Below are 16299 nucleotides of genomic sequence, written 5' to 3'. Positions count from 1 at the left end.
TTTTTGTGTCACTGCTGGTTCCATCAGTAAATATCTGAAAATATTACAGAATGCAAGTGTTGTGAAACTGGTAGATGCAAACTTCCCATATTTAATGACACTGGTGTACCGAAGCAGTAAATTTGATTTAACTGGTGGGTTTTATCTTTAAAGGAGGAATATATTGTAAAATCGATCCTGGCTGGTGATCAGCACTAATCAGCTGATTGAAAACTTTAAAAAAATCTGATCATTTTTAAATCAGTAAGGATCTATTCATAAGTGCTACCAGCTTATGATACAAACAACACTCTCTGGTGTGCAGGTGTTTCTCAAGAAAATTAGCAGTTAGCATTAACAAGGCTAACTGCAAATCTAAAATGGAAAAGATAAGTTCCGTAATCATTTTATAACAATAAAACTGTTTTTTAAGGAAACATATCAAATAATAATTGTGTAATCAGTGTAATGACCACCTAGTCAAACATAGAAAACAAGTCAAAGATGACAAGAAGAATCTGGATGTTTGGATAAGAGATTTTCTGCTCTTAAAAGTCACCTAAAAGCTGCACAGAAAGAACAAAATCACTGATCCACGAGCACGGAAATCCTTTAAGAAGCCCTTAAATCTGTGGAGTTAACAGTTAATACGACACAACAATAATATCCTCGATACGATTATAATGGATGCTTTTGCGTCTGTCACATCAACAATCAGAAATCCATCAACATGGCATTAGTCTGACTTTTAAACCCTGTGTGCTGACCCTCAAATCATTTGGCACTGTGATGCCCCCCACACTCCCTACCCACATCATCAATGCCGTGTCAGTATGACAAACATTTGCCTACTTCTCATGCACCACCCCAAAACACCAATTATAAAGAAATGCAGGCTTCCTAGAGCTCTGAGGAAGGCCGATTAACTTACCGCAGCCACATAGAGTTGGGGAAGATGAGAGGATGAGGGCAAGAGAAGAGGGGCTGTAAAAATGGAGGCAAGAGGAAAAAAGGTTGCAGATGGAGAGGCACGAAGCACATTGTTTGGAAATGAGCTCATAGCGGAATAGCTCGCGTTTTATACTGTGGACTAATATGTTAACAGTTAGCTGACGTACATCCACCCACGAGATGGTTGCCGGTGCTTTGTTTCTCACTCCTCCTGGATACACAATTCTTTTCTCCAAACCTTGATGAAAAACCAGTACACTGGCATAATGACCGCCGTTTTCTTACTTCAACTTTAACTGTTAATCATATATTAGACTTGGCACGCTAGGATATAACCATAATCACACTGACGGTGGTAAAATAGGGCCAGCCAACATTAGCTATAAATCTTGTTCATCTATTATGTGGAAGAGGAGTCATATATGCACTTAAACCAACAAGCTTTCTAATTACAGAGTTTGAAAAAAGAAGGGGGGGAGGGTTCAAAAAGCTGTTTCTAATACATTTTGTTCACTGTACATAATCGAGTATTTCTTTGTCTTAACTCCACTTAACATTTAAAGCAATCAGAATTAGTCAGGTGGAAAGAAAAGAGAAACACGCAGGAAGCAGGTATTCTGAATGCGTGGATGTGTGTTTGCACATGTGGCTGTTTACTCTGAGCCCTCTGCTGAAAGCAGCCAGAGTGTCTGAGGCATGCAGACCAGCAGATGAAGCTGGGGGACTTAGATTTCCGTATAATTTGCCACTTAGTGTAGTCCACAGGGAGGAGTGGACACTTGAGACTGAACTGCTCATTGCTCTAGTTCAAGGTTTTAAATCCGCTTCTGGTAATAGCCACAGTGCCGACACCGTTTGTAGCCAAAACTCCTCAGCAGTAAAAGTAATTATTTTACAGATTTTATGATGAAGTTGTTCAGAGGCAGTTACATTTGAGTTAACCTTTCAAGGCTTTTGGGTGCCATTTTGACGCAACTTGCCCAGTTAACTCAATGGGTTGGCACCGAGCAAGCTAAGCTTTCATAAATGACACTCATAAATTTCGACCACAAGCAAAAACAGCAAAACCCTCCCTTTGCTTGATTCCAAAAAACAGCCTGATAAAACTGATAAATACATACATAAATAAATAAATATAATAATAATAAAATGAAATAAATCTGGAATTGTTTTACAGAATTAAATTGGCATTGATGGATAATTTGCCAAGGTACTCTTAAACATTTAAATGTTATTTTAAATAAAAAGATACAATGATATACCAAGATTTTTTTGTTTTTTGGCATGACCGTGCAGACACACATAGTGGGTTGTTTTAAATTTTAACTCATGCAGAACATTTATGTGCAGAATTCTACTTTCCGCCACACAGCTTTAGAAAGCAGCACCAAAACAAAACAAAAAGGACCAGCTATCGCCAAAGTCGGGTTTTTCAGAACGTTATACGCTCTGATCCAGCTACAGTTATGATGAAGCTTCAGGTCAGAGTTTTTAGCTCGCTCTGAGCTTAACCCAATTACTCCCCTGCATTTCAGACAAAGCAATCTTAAACATCACTGGTATGAAAGAATATATTATTCGCACCCTGCTGCTGTAGGGCTCAACTGGCCCCAACTGCAATGAGAGCAGCAAATATGTGAGCGTACACTGATGCCGTGTAAGCATCGGTGCGTACATGGCAATTGTCAGTCCGCCAAGAGGCGGACTACAATTTTCTTGTAGTTTTACTGTTGTCTAAGAATTTCAATAATTGACTAAATCAAACCACATCTTCAGACAGTTTTATAACGTCCACTCTTTGAAATGCTAGAGTAATTTTGATAAAATAAACATATTAGAAAATGTTTACATTCTTTGTTGATTGCAAAGAAAAAAATTGTGAAATAGTAAAACCTTTTTTTTCCTCGAATATCCCAAAAAAAAAAAAAAACACCTCTGATTATAACCAAAAACTTTTAATGTCTTGTTGAAGTTTTATTTAATAGACCAACACAAAATGGTGCATAAATGTGAAATGTGAATAAAATGATGCATAATTTTTATAGCTATAGTATGATTAAATTACATACAGCTAGACTTACTAAATCAGGTGACCTCTCGAGGAAAGTGGTCGCACTGGAGTTTATTTAAGGATATGTTGTCATTCTGGGCTTAATTTTGTGATTTAACAGCATAAAAAGACAGCACTATCATAAAAACTGACAGAATTAAAAAAAAAAGAAAAAAAAAGAAAAATTGTGCACATTTTTCTACTATCAATTGTAAATGCTTTGGAATTGTTATCTAGATGCCTGGGGAAAGACCCCGTTCGTCTAAATACCCGTCTGAGTAAAAACAGCAATAAATACACAGAGGAGAGACTCTGGCTATGAGAGACTGTTGAGCTGCAGTGGTGAAACTGCTCAGGCTTCTCTCAGCGTCTAAGTGGATCCAGATGCAGCTAGCTTTACAGCCCCAATCTTATCCTCTTACAGCGCTATGAAGAGGAGTTTAATGCAAAACCAAGAAACAGGACAGAACACCAATAAAGTCAAATTTGAGCTGGCAAGGGGAAAAAAAGGAAAGGAAAAGCCAAACAATGCACACTGAAATGAAAGTATTTAAAAGAGAAAACTTCACAAGTTAAACATATCTCAACGTGTTTAACCAAAAAAAAAGTGTCCAAATTTTAAATCATATCCAACTTAATCATCTGTCAGTAAGTAAGATGAGAGATGTTTTCTGCCCAAGACAGCAACACTGAGCTGATCCCAGCCCTGTCCTTCTGGCGTCTGAGGTAGCAGGTTGTCTGTAGAGAAAACAACAGCTGTGTCCGGAGCTACAGCGGCCTGCTTGGGCATGGAGCAAGGAAAGGCAGTAGGGGAAGTTTTTTTCCCCTACACGAGTGTTCGCGCGCGTGCGTGTGTGTGTGTGTGTGTGCGCGCATGGAACCAGGTGGCAACAGATTCTCAGACTGCATTCCTAACTTCACTTGGAGGCACTCTCTGAGCATGCAAATGTGTATTTTATGTGAGGGTATGCAGGTTAAAGCAAATCAGAGAGAAAGATAACTTATGTTACTTTCAGACTACAATGATGCCATGACTGAGCTTCAGAATGAATAAGAAAATCTATGGCAGTTATGCAAGTTTCAACCAGTGTTAACTTTCATCTGACTAAATGTAATTTAAATATTAATTGCATTTCATTCACCTGTGGACATTTTGGCTTTAAGTTTAGTTTTAGTCAACTAAGTTTACAAATTTAGTAAATCACAAAGGACTACTTTTTTTATTGCCTTCCACATCTTTAGAAAAATTCTTGTTATACTTAAGTAATGAACGTCTCTTGTAGGAGTGGACATTAAATTTTATACAACATAGATTAACTGTTAAACAAAAAAACAAAAAAAATCCTGAATAATATCCTTAAGAAAAATAAAATAATCAGATTTTGGTTAATCAAGCGCATGTTTATCATTGCCATCAGTCATGCTATACCTGAAGAATAAATGTTTATAAACATCATTACTATTTTTCCTGTAAGTAAAATGGTTGCTGTGAAATATTCCAGATCAAATATACAGATTTGTTAAAAGAAACAGACCCTTAACTCCATCAGGGATTTCAACTGTGATGAAATGTCAAAGTGACATTCCTCAAATTTGTTTCACATAAAAACAAAATTGTCGTCTTCAACACAGAGAGATGCTTATTTGCAGTCGGTCCATTTTGATGTCAGTTTTCTGTAAATGATAAGACTGAGAAGTGGAAAGTTTTTATCATATAATACAATTCTTGAATATTTAAGTTACTTTTTTTATACACATGAGCTAAGTTTTTTGTTTTGGGTTTTTTTTGGGGTGGGGATGAGTGACTGGAGGGGTTTAACCACTGTAACATCAAGCCGTGAAGCTACTAAAAGGTTATATCGTTGCTATCAATAACACTGTCAGCTTAAGGGCAAGAAGCTGACAGAAAAGCAGTATTAGTTACCAAAGAAGGCTGTGCTGAGAAAACAGTTTGGATCAACACTTGGGTCAGTTTTATGCTGCTCAACAGACAGAAGAGCTTCTGACAGATCACAACATTAACACTACAGTCAATCATCCAATTATTCCAGTCTTGTAAAAGTCTCACGTAGTTTAGGACACAGAACTGAAGCATAGCTACCCCTACTCGACAGCCTGCTTCCTGCTGTCTTTTTAAGTTGTCATTTCTGCAGGTGTTTACCATTGCTGCACATCCACTTTTAAAACGCTCCCATCAACACTCTGTTTTCTCCATAGTGAGAATTTAGGAGTAAATGCCCCTATGTATGAACGATGAACAATTGGACAGATATTTTCCTCCAAGCATTTATTTATTCTTACTCATTGACAAAAACAGCAATCATTTTACTTATAGATACCTTTATTTGTACTTTATTTGTACATAAGAAAATTACCAAATTTGACTAAAGATGTTCTTAATTTTCTTAGTCAAAAACATCGACACAAGCTGCAAAAGGTATTTTAGTCTTGATTTAAAGGAATTCAGTGTATCAGCTGTTTTGCAGTTCTCTGGAAATTTGTTCCAGATTAGAGGAGCATAAAAACTGTATGTTGCTTCTCTGTGTTTGGTTCTGAGTTTAGGGATCCAGAGTAGACTTGAACTAGAAGACTTAAGAGGTCTAGAAGGTTGATACAACAACAGGACTTTAATGCATTTGGTATTAAGCCATTTAGAAATTTATAAATTAACAAAAGCATTTTAAAGTCTATTCTCCAAGCTACGGGAAGCCACTGTAATGACTGTAGAACTGGGGTGATGTACTCCATTGTCTGATCTGCTCCAGCTATCTGATTTTTTAGGTAGACTTATGAAAACACTGTTGCAGTTTCTCTGGATTGTTCTGGGACAATAATCCTTTAATCCTGGAAATATTCCTAGGTGATAGAAGGCTGACTTTGTAATGGCTTTGTGTGTCTTTGGAGGTTCAGGTCTACGTCCATCACTACCTCCAGATTTTGGGCCTGATCACTAGTTTCTAGCTGTACAGCTGAAGATGTGTACTGGCTCTAGATCATTCCTCTTTAGGTCCAAATATAATTTCTTCTGTTTTGTTTCTGTTCTATTGAAAAAAGTTATGGCACATCCATGCATTAATTTGTTCTATGCATTTGCTCAGTCCTTGACATTGTAAAGTAGAACTCTCAAGATTCAAAGTTGTTTAAATAATTCATTATATATTGTCATTAGATATTGTCAGTTGTATATTGACACATTTTTCTTCAAATTAATCAAATTACAGTTGCACTTTATCAATCGACTTTATTTCAAAGTCATATCTAAAAAAACCTCTAGGGTAGCCAAAGTGCTTTACATTAAAACATATATATAAAAAACCATGCAAACATACATACAAAATGTACACAAACATGGCAGGTGTATTTTAAGGGGCCATACAAGACAAGGTCTTTGCCAGTTAAATTTAAATCTTAATTAGGTCATAAACACCAGATCAGATAGGTCAGGGTTTCTTATGTAAATAGGCTGAAGGTGATTAATCTTTGCAACTATCTGAAGAAAAACACCAATAAGATTGTTTTGCACTTTTCAAAAACATGAAACAATTACAAAAGAAATTCAATCATTAAAACAGAGAGAAAAGAACGAGGGAATGAGGGAACTTCACCAGTTATTTGAGAGGGGAATGCACAAAGGATTGCATATTTCTCCTTGCTGCTGCAGCTTGCCCTAATGTTTAACTCTCACTCCTTGTCTCTGAGCATAATAGGCAATATTACTCAACCCACCTTTGATGCAAGAGACCAGATACAAACATGTGATTCTCTTGGAAGCAGAGCGGATAGGCTCAAGAGAAATGTTTTGGCAGGAACCCAAGAAGAATGTGGTCATACTGAGCAGAGCTCAGGGTTACACAATTGGCCTTATTTTCCCTGCAGAAGAATTTGGTATGTTACAATGGAAAGAGTACAGGTGACAATATTAAAACTTTGGCAGAATGCAAACATCAAGCCGAGAAACCTTTTTTTCATGCTGAATGAATGTTACAGTGTTGAAATAAAAAAACAAACAAAAACAAAGCTATAACTTATCAGAGGCATGCAACTTTTGTGGCATACTTACAGTTGAAAAATGGGCCTGTTTGGAAAAGTTTGCTTTTCCAAGCAGAAAAAGCAAACTTTTTCAAAATAAAGCTTAGAAAATGTACAAAAAAAAAAAAAAAAACAAAAAAAAAACAGATTGCAGGGATTAGTAAATCTTACAATAGGAGAGCAGAGCAACTTCAGAAAACCACTGGGTGTCACACTAGAGCAGGACAATAAAAACTCCAAAACAAACTGTGCTGTGGCAACATCATCACACAGCTACAGCTTTATATGTCAGTTTATGATTTCAAAAAGGCTTTGAAAACAGCCCGGATAACTTTTGAATGACAGACAAACATTGCATATAAACATATGCTCGTCTTGATTGCGACTACAAGGGGTTCAGATTTATGTATTTGTTAAAATCCAAAACAAACAATTAATGCACAAAGATCTCAGAATGGTCACTTCCCATAAATATTTTGTAACCAACAAGTCTCACTATCATAATCATACCCCTTATGTTTATTCATTTCAGGTACATTTTCAGAGCTCTTCTTAAATACTGTTTGGTTTCATTAATCAGCAACTTTTATCGACCAGCACAAGAGATTAGTAAACACAGATTGCAGGATGTGAAATGGTAAAGCAACTAACTCCCTTGCTTTTCTTCACTAAACTGTTGAGGCTGGTCATTAATTAGTGTGACAATAAAGGGAAATTTGTTTTCCACATGGCCAAGACTTGATGAGAGGAAAAAACACTGATGGGAAGTGATGTGTCATCTGGCCAGAGACAATCGTGTGTTCCAGACAGAAAAGGCCTCTGCAGCAACGCTCTCACACATCACTGAACAATCAGTCCTAACAATGCCACATGTTCTAGCGCCATCATTATCAGCCAAGTTGGTGAATCTTAAAAAGATTAGATTAAAGACTAGTACAGATAAAACAAAAACTTGGATTATTACAGGATTTTTCATATCTGTTTTAATTAGCAAATAAATTAGCTAAGTGACAGGGACATCACCTGAGGATTTCATTAAAGTTTTGTCTAATGTTACACTCAAATTTGGAGACATAGCCAACCAGGTCAAGGCCACCAGAGGCCTAACAGCTGGCCTCAATGAATATTACTAAGAGCTGCTCTGTGGTTGTGTGTCAACGTGTGCCGTACAAACACACACACATGCACAACAAGAAAGAATCATGGGAAGAGATTTTGGTCTCTAGACTCCAAGGATTTCTCTACTTTCAGCAAAAAAAACAAAAAAATACATTTACCGACAAACTAAAATGGTTAGCCCAATACACATACAGAATCTACCGACATAAATACACACCTGGCACCCAGAATTTGTATTTTTTCTAATGTAACCAACAATTGGTTGGTCAAATGTTTTTCGTCCTCGTCAACAAATACGCACATCTGTACTATCATGGTTTTATCAGGTATTGTGTGCTGGTACTGGGACATAATCCATTTTGCCTTCAAAACTCCTTTAATTCTTCATAGCTTAAATTCAAAAGGGTATTAAAAATTCCTGCAGATTGGTCGGTTGGACATGCACAACTCAATACCCTATTTAATGCTTTATTTATCTGAATTGTAATGTGAATAGAAGTAAATTCAATGCCATCTTTAAGATATTAGTTTTAGATGATTTGAGCTTTCTGATGTCATGCATTATCCTGCTTGTAAGCAGCAATCAAATGACAGTTATAAAGGGACAGACGCAGTCCACAACAGGCATTTGTTGATATGAGAGAAACACTATGACAACCTTTAGTGAAAATACCACGATATCATTATCATCACTCCTTTTCACTCGGTGCACCTCAGACTTCCAGAACAAAACAGACCCCTGTTATTTGTGGAAATACTCAGATGACTCTGTCAGGTTTATCAGAGATGATCAAGAAGTTAAGTATAGAGAGATAGTGAACCACTTGGTAGCCTGGTTTGGAAACAATAAAGCAGGTTATTACTTCATACTAAAAGGTATTTAAAAAGAAAAAGTTTTTATGGTTTTAGAATTGAAAACGTAGTACCTTAGTACACTTTGAGATCAGACCATGCCATGTCAGCAACAACTCTCAGCTGTGCTGTGCTGGATAAAATATGCTTAACAGGTATCTGAGTGGCCCAAAGTGTGCCAAGAAAATTTCTATTAGACCGTTACACCACCACAATCTGAACTCCTGAATCACATGAAGCAGGATGGGTCCATGCCAAATTCTAGGTCTGCCATGTGAGTGCCCAAGTTAAAACTGGGACTCACTCAGGTCAAATTTTCTCAATCTCTTATTAACCTATTTTTGTGACTCTCTTTGAACTGTAGCCTTAGACTGCTGTAGTTGGCTCACGTTGTTAGCTCATATTCTTCTACTTCTGCAGCCCATCCGCTACATGGTTTACACATTGTGCATTCAGAGATGATATTCTACACACCTTCATTGTAATAAGCTATTGTTACAATGTTATCTATTGTCTATTATCTCAAACCCCTCTGCCTTAGTCTCCTCTGACCTTAATAAGGTAAGTTTGTCCAGACACTTGTCAATTCCATCTTTTCAGATCAGTCTCTGTAAATCCAAGCTAAGTTTGGGTGTGGAAGTCCCAATAGATCACCAGTTCAAAATCAGTAGAGTCCAGATGATTGCCTGATTATTCATTTGTATCAACAATTGGACAAGTGTAGCTAATGCAGAGGTAGGTGAATGTTTAAGACATGAATGTTGTGCTTCCTGGAAACAACACCTGAGGGATACTGAACCAGTTTCTCAGCAGATAACAGCTCTTCCATGACCGAGTACTTAGACTACTTCAGAAACACCAACATGACTGCTTCATTCATGTACTATGCTCATCTGCATCAGATGAGTTCGTGTACTTTTATAATTACCTTGGTGTGTTTTCTTTCCATTCTGCTTCTAATCATTTAGATGGTTTGCTAGTCCACAATTCAGACATGCAACTAGAAAGGTCTCAGCTGAAGTTCATGGGGAAGAAAAGAAGCCCTGGTGTGCCCTTACTGAGCAAGCAAAGGCATGTCAATGGCCTATGCATTTCCCTGTCACCCAACAAGTTTGGCTGGCTGAAGAACCTAGCCTGGTACCTTTTTCCTCAGAAATTTGCTACTTCAATATAAAATCATAGCAGAAGTTAACCGTATGAAAGAATTTCTCGTTTTGGATGTTCATATGTGTCTGGGGAGCTGGAGATAAACAACAAATATGCATTTGTTTACTCTTGATGGCAAAATAAAACTTAATAAATACAGCATGCATGTATTTTAATGTATGCTGCTAAATATTTTAATGCTAAATAAGGGATCACTAAAATGTTCTAGCGCCACAAAAGAAACATGGCTTGAAATGAACCAAACTGTGAAATAATGCTCTGTTATGGGAATGCTTTATAAATAGGGCCTCTATGTCACAATCAGCAGCCATTACCAGAACGTAAGGCACACCTGCCAAAACGGACAGGAATGCTAAAAGGGAGTAAAAAGAACTTAAGAATCCTCCTGTTTGTGGATACTGATCTACATCGCAGTTGTATGAAACAGTTTCAAAGTACCGTACATCAACCCACTTGAAATAAGTGTACAAAATAATTAGTTAGGATAGAGAGGATACCTACTTCAACTTGCATTGAAATTGTGGTAGCAATATAAAGTTTAAGTTCAAAGTGGCATGGACAGTTTTGCAATGCATTTTAACGATAGACACTAACTAGAAAAAAATATTTCTAACTACCTAGTGAGCTTTTATAATAAAAAACAGTAATCAGATAAATATGGCATGTCTGGACAGACCTGGCAAGATATCTCTGCTTTTAACTTATTCCCTGGTACATCAGTTTGTATGTTTTTACATACCGTTTTTTTAACAAAACAAAACATTAAAGTCAGCTAAAAATATTCTAGGCATATCACAACTATCTTCAAACATTACAATTGGTACTAACCAGCCAGTGAAATCACACCAATCCACTGTACAGTACACAATGAAGCCAAAGAACAGACAGGTCTTTGCTTGCCTCCTTTACTGCCTGTGTCTCTCTCTCAGGCAGCTGCATGCAGAGGTCTGAACCTGCCTGCTGGGAAGGAGCAAGGCAGCTGGTTATCCCACTTTTAACAAGCTAAAGCTCACCAAGAGGCAGAGAAAAAAAAACATAAAGCTGTTGTTGCTGCCCTGCTCCTGCACTGTGACTCACATTCCCTCTTATGGCCTAACCTGCTCATCACAAGGGAAAGGGGGCAGAAAGGGAAAACAAATATGCCCCGTTGCTGACCCTTTGCAAAATTAGACCTTTTTAACCAACAAAAGGTTTCACTCTGTTTTTCTGACCTTCCTTGACAAGTCTTAAACAAGACTTTTGAGTCAGTGGGTAGAGTTTTCTTACAAAGGCAATCACTGTCCGATGCTTTTTAAAGATAGCTTTGAACGGCTGATGCTCTTTTACGGAGGATGTTTTTTCCAACACAAGCTGCATTTATTTTAACAAGCAGTTTATCATTCCAAACATTGCCATCTTTTTGTACAAATTAGGTATTTAGAAATATTAAACTTTTTAATTTGTACTTATTACAGAGCCTAGTACTTTCCACTAGAATAGGGTGTGTAAAATTTGCATAAGACGGTGCATATTATCTCAAGCCAAGCGTGTAGAAATAAAGCACAGCCACTTTAATTTCTATTGTTTTCTGAGCGTACTTCATCTTTGTTTTAATAAATAATGACACTGGATTCTGTGGCGTAGTTTTGCAGCTGGATTTGAATCATTTCAGAACCTACCTACCACAATAGCTAAAGGGTGTATTTTCCCAGAAGAGGAGAGTTACTGGAATTCAAAATAATGAAATGTAATTTGCTGACTGAAGGGTGTAAGTTGCTTAAAAGTTAAAGTATTTCAACAGGATAAAAGATTTTTTTCAGGTTTCTTTTCCAGATTCCAAAACCCTTTTTCTCCTCATCTGACTACATGAAATCGGTTTCAAATAAGGCAGCATCGTTTCTGAATGTCTGACTATTCCTTTTGTTGGCATATTCAAGTTTTATATCTCTGTGGATACAATAACAAGCTATCATCACTGACAATTAGCATAAAAGGGGGTTTTTGAGCATAGCGAATCCACCCCAGAACTGCACTTGTTGGTAATATGTTGCTGCCAGACCTGATTTTTTTTTTATTTATTTATTATTTTTTCTCTATTTTTTTAGATTGTTAAAAAAAATAAAACAAGAGCCTTTCATTTATTTCTGCAGACATCCCGACAACTAATTTCTGGATAAATAGATTTACAACCAGGGGGATAATTTGTCCATTTTATGAAACGGATATATCGTGAAAACAGTTTCTGTTCATGTAAAGCAATATTTCAGGTGATAAATTGACTGAAAGTGGAAAGCAGAAATATAGTAGCAAATAGGGAGGAGGTGGGCTGTCATTGTAGATTTAAATAGGGTTCCTCAAGAAAAGAAGGTTTGGACACACATGACATTAGGGCTGTGTCATATCGATTTTGTGATATATATTTTCTTTCCTAGAAAAAAAAAAATCGATATTCATCCACAAGTATTGTAACATCCAACTGTCACCTTGCTCACTCACTGCTTGCTTCACCAGGAGAGTGATTAGGTCATCAGGCTTAGAGCGATTCCTTCAGATGTTAAGTGTCAAGGTTAAAAAGGTATCAAACTATTCAGAGCAGGGTACTTGGTGCACTTTATTTACTTTACAAATGCATGTAAGCTACAGTTTGTACTGTTTAAACTAAAGGAAACATGTTTTCTCACCACTTCTTTGATTCATTTTGTCCAGCGACTTTAAGTCTGTGTCCATGTCCAACCAGAGCCAGGTATTGTGTAGTTGGTACTTTTAATCAGTTTTCAATTAAATTAATTCAATCCAACTCTATAACGGTCACAAAAAGTTATCAAAATCACTCGGTCCCTCTAAAATCTTTCAGAAAATCGTAAAAGTGTATTGAATTGTATCGTTTGCTGAATATCACAATATATATCGTATCGTGAGCAGAATATCATGTATTGTATCGTATTGTGAGATTATTGTATCGCTACAGCCCTACATGGCATAGCATGTTACTAAGTAATTTGTCAATTAATTTAATGCTAAAGTATTCAATAGCTGCAGCTCGACTCTGTTTGGACTCTATCGGGCTTTCTTTTTTAGTCAAATTTGTTGCAAAGTGTAGAGTATATAACTATAACATGCACTTTCAATGCAAAGATCAAAATATAATCCAAAATATTTAAAATACCTCAGTTTTAGACTGTGCAATTACAACACTCTTGTTTCAGTGTTGCACAAAGTATGCACCCCACAAGTCATGACATAATAGCCTTAGACCGCTCTGACAAGTTTTACTGTCTACATCCCCCTGCCATATTTGTTGCAACATGTTGATGACATTTGAAACAATCTACAAATGTGCATGTGAAAGAATAACAGATTCAATAATCTATTGTGTTAATTTTGAACAATTTCAACTGAAAATATGGGGAAATTTATATTCTGGTGTGAATCCTGTGGTTAATTTTAAATGGGGGGGGGAGGACATCACAAATGAACAGGTTTACTTTTAGTTATCTCTGACTGAACAAAGTAGGAAAAGATAAGTTGTCAAATGTACTCATTACCTTATTTAGTCAATGTGTAAAAGACTGCAGGAATTCCTGCAAATCTGTGTTATATTTTCTACTAATCTGGATAATAAACAAAGACACAGACCAAATCAATGGCAATTTCATAGCCAAATCCAAAAAAGGTCACACAAACGCTAGGAAAGCAAAAAATGAAGGCATGATGTCACAACTACTAGTAGTAATTCCTGAGTTATTTTATCATTTTAAGAGTCATGTCTCTAACTGTGATACTAAAATTATCATCCTGGAGTATCTGGAGTCCCAAGCTTTGCAAGAGAGTTTTTTTTGGTCAACTTTTTGTTGTCAGAAGTTCTTATAAGCTTGTTAAATGTGTTCTTGTATCTTTTGCAATCATGTCTATTATTCAGCTGGTTAGATGCATTACCAATATAATAAATAGGGCTTACAAATATTTGAAAAATCCTGGAATTGCGATAAGATAGTTGTGATAGTTGATCATTGTCATGACACTAACTGATCCAACAAATACTAGATGCAAGCAGACCTTTTAAACTGCAGTGACTACTGACATTGCACAGCTCCAGTAATGACCACTAATTAGTTTTCTTTAGACTCTCATTAATCCATCTTTTACTCTTGCTTTTAAAGCCACTTTTCAGTGTCATACAGAACTATACCAACAGTCAACACTAAAGCCAGATGTCATAATTTATCTTGATAATGATCTTGGCAAAAAAAAAAAAAAGGGGAGTTAAATACACACATTTTTAGAGAAATTAAAGTTATTTAAAAAATAATCAAATTAAATTTACTTTCACTGCAGTTCAAAACTGTCATCATTGACAGTATTTATTTTGCCACTGTTCAACTACACCTTGATGAAACTATAATATGAAAGCAGGGGACAGAACATAACTTCAGTATGCGTCTGTAGATCTATGCAAATATGATGCACAAAACTAACTAAGCAATCATTCTGTTTTGCTTGAAAATAATTTATTTCTTTATACTTTACGAAAGAGTTCTGATCTTACCGTGTCTATCGAAAACATTCCATGGCTGGCTCACATGGCGTGATGAGTCTCTCTTTCCCCCCTTGATGAAAGCTGGCAAACTGGGTCTCCTCTGGTCCCCTACAAATTTCCCCGGCTGCTGCCCCATAAGGGCAGGGTGCCAGGCTGCAGCCGGGACTATCCAAGCTGGTATCAGTTGTTCCCCGTTCCACAGTTGGGTATCAGACAGGGAGAGGATCAGGGGGACACAGGAAACCCGTTCACTGCCTCAGAACGCTCCTTCCGAGAGAACGGGTGATTCAGGTCACCTGAGCAGATCAAAGTTACACCAGTATGTCTTTGCGTGTCACACATTAGTGGAGCGTCCGCGCTTCACAAGACAAAACAAGCCATTTCAGGGGGAATCTGAAAAAAGAAAAAGAAAAAGTGCATTTACGACTCACTACAGCTATCAATAACATGAATCGGGTCCATCTGAATGACTGATCCAGAAACAATAACTTCTAAAGATTAGGTATGAGATACTGTTGCTATGCTAACTTTGATTACTTTAGAACAAAAATGTGTGACCATATTAAATAGTTTTTTTTTTTACCGTTTGTAAACCAGCTGATAGCTTCCCAGATGTAGTTTTGAAACCCAGTAACCTCATGGAGAGTGAAAGGTATTTCTTCTTTAACTTCTACACCTCAACTGTCTGTGTTTTTAACAACCGAAAATGTTTCCAGCAGCCACATTGGTCTTTTCAGTAATCATGATGAAAGTGTAGAAATCATCTTTCAACCCAGTTATTGGCAGTGCAACAACTGGGAAATACTTTTTGATGCATACAGCTGGGGACTCAGGTCACTGCAATTCTTTCCCTGGCATCTCATAAAATGACCTTACTTTGGGAACCCCATAATGGAAAATTTTTTGGCATTTTGAAATTGCAATTTTTTTATAACTTCAGTGTGTTTTGGTATTGTTAAATTGCCTCTGAAAACTTAAATAAGGCCAAAATTGCAAATACAAAACTGTCTCCAACTTAGAGAGTGCGCTAAACAATAATTTTACAAATTGCTAATGTTAACGGAGGGGAGCAGAACAGTACTGTGAGATAAAATTATTCACATTTGGTGTTTCACAAACTGAGAAAGACTTTCTCAACACTGCAGTTCAAAATAATGTGTTAATGAATTTAAGGAGTGGTGCCTGCAAAAAGGGACAATACACACAGATAGTGTGATTCTGATGGACTTGTCCCCACATGTTTAGCATAGAATAGAAAATTGCAGCGTGTATTGATTTTTTGTGATTTGTGAACTTAAACTATGTCATCAAAATGCTTCCCACATCATAACACCAAGCCTTTACTAAGTTTGTTATTGTCTTGGTCAACAGCTATATTTTCCCCTTTGAATTCGTCATCCTTTTCTGCAAATTATCCATGAGATTCCAGCGTTTTCAAAGTGAGTTGCATTTAAAGAAATACTATCTTCTTAAAAAAAAAAAAAGAAAAAACATAAATAAAAACTTCACTATAACCAGGGGTGTTTTGTTTGAAGGTCAAACACAAAACCAAGACTTCCCAACAGAAGAAAATTAAACATAGGGCTCGCAGAACCAGAACAGAATGCTGACATACCATTATTTTTTTTTTTTTTTT

At 36.7% G+C, this 16299-nt stretch overlaps 1 protein-coding gene across 1 annotated transcript in view; it reads right to left on the bottom strand.

Moving 5' to 3' along the window:
• abl1 (c-abl oncogene 1, non-receptor tyrosine kinase) overlaps positions 1-16299 on the bottom strand; it is a 37028-nt gene that overhangs the window by 15336 nt on the left and 5393 nt on the right. Inside the window, exon 2 of the mRNA XM_015027555.1 lies at positions 14673-15056. Coding sequence (XP_014883041.1) covers positions 14673-14799 — 127 coding nt within the window. The 5' untranslated portion in view covers positions 14800-15056. The remainder of the gene's footprint in view (positions 1-14672; positions 15057-16299) is intronic.

This window comes from Poecilia latipinna, unplaced genomic scaffold (genome assembly GCF_001443285.1).
Source record: "Poecilia latipinna isolate Pla-1442-1.1 unplaced genomic scaffold, P_latipinna-1.0 Scaffold103, whole genome shotgun sequence".
Lineage (NCBI taxonomy): Eukaryota > Metazoa > Chordata > Actinopteri > Cyprinodontiformes > Poeciliidae > Poecilia > Poecilia latipinna.
This window is presented reverse-complemented; position numbering and strand designations above follow the sequence as displayed.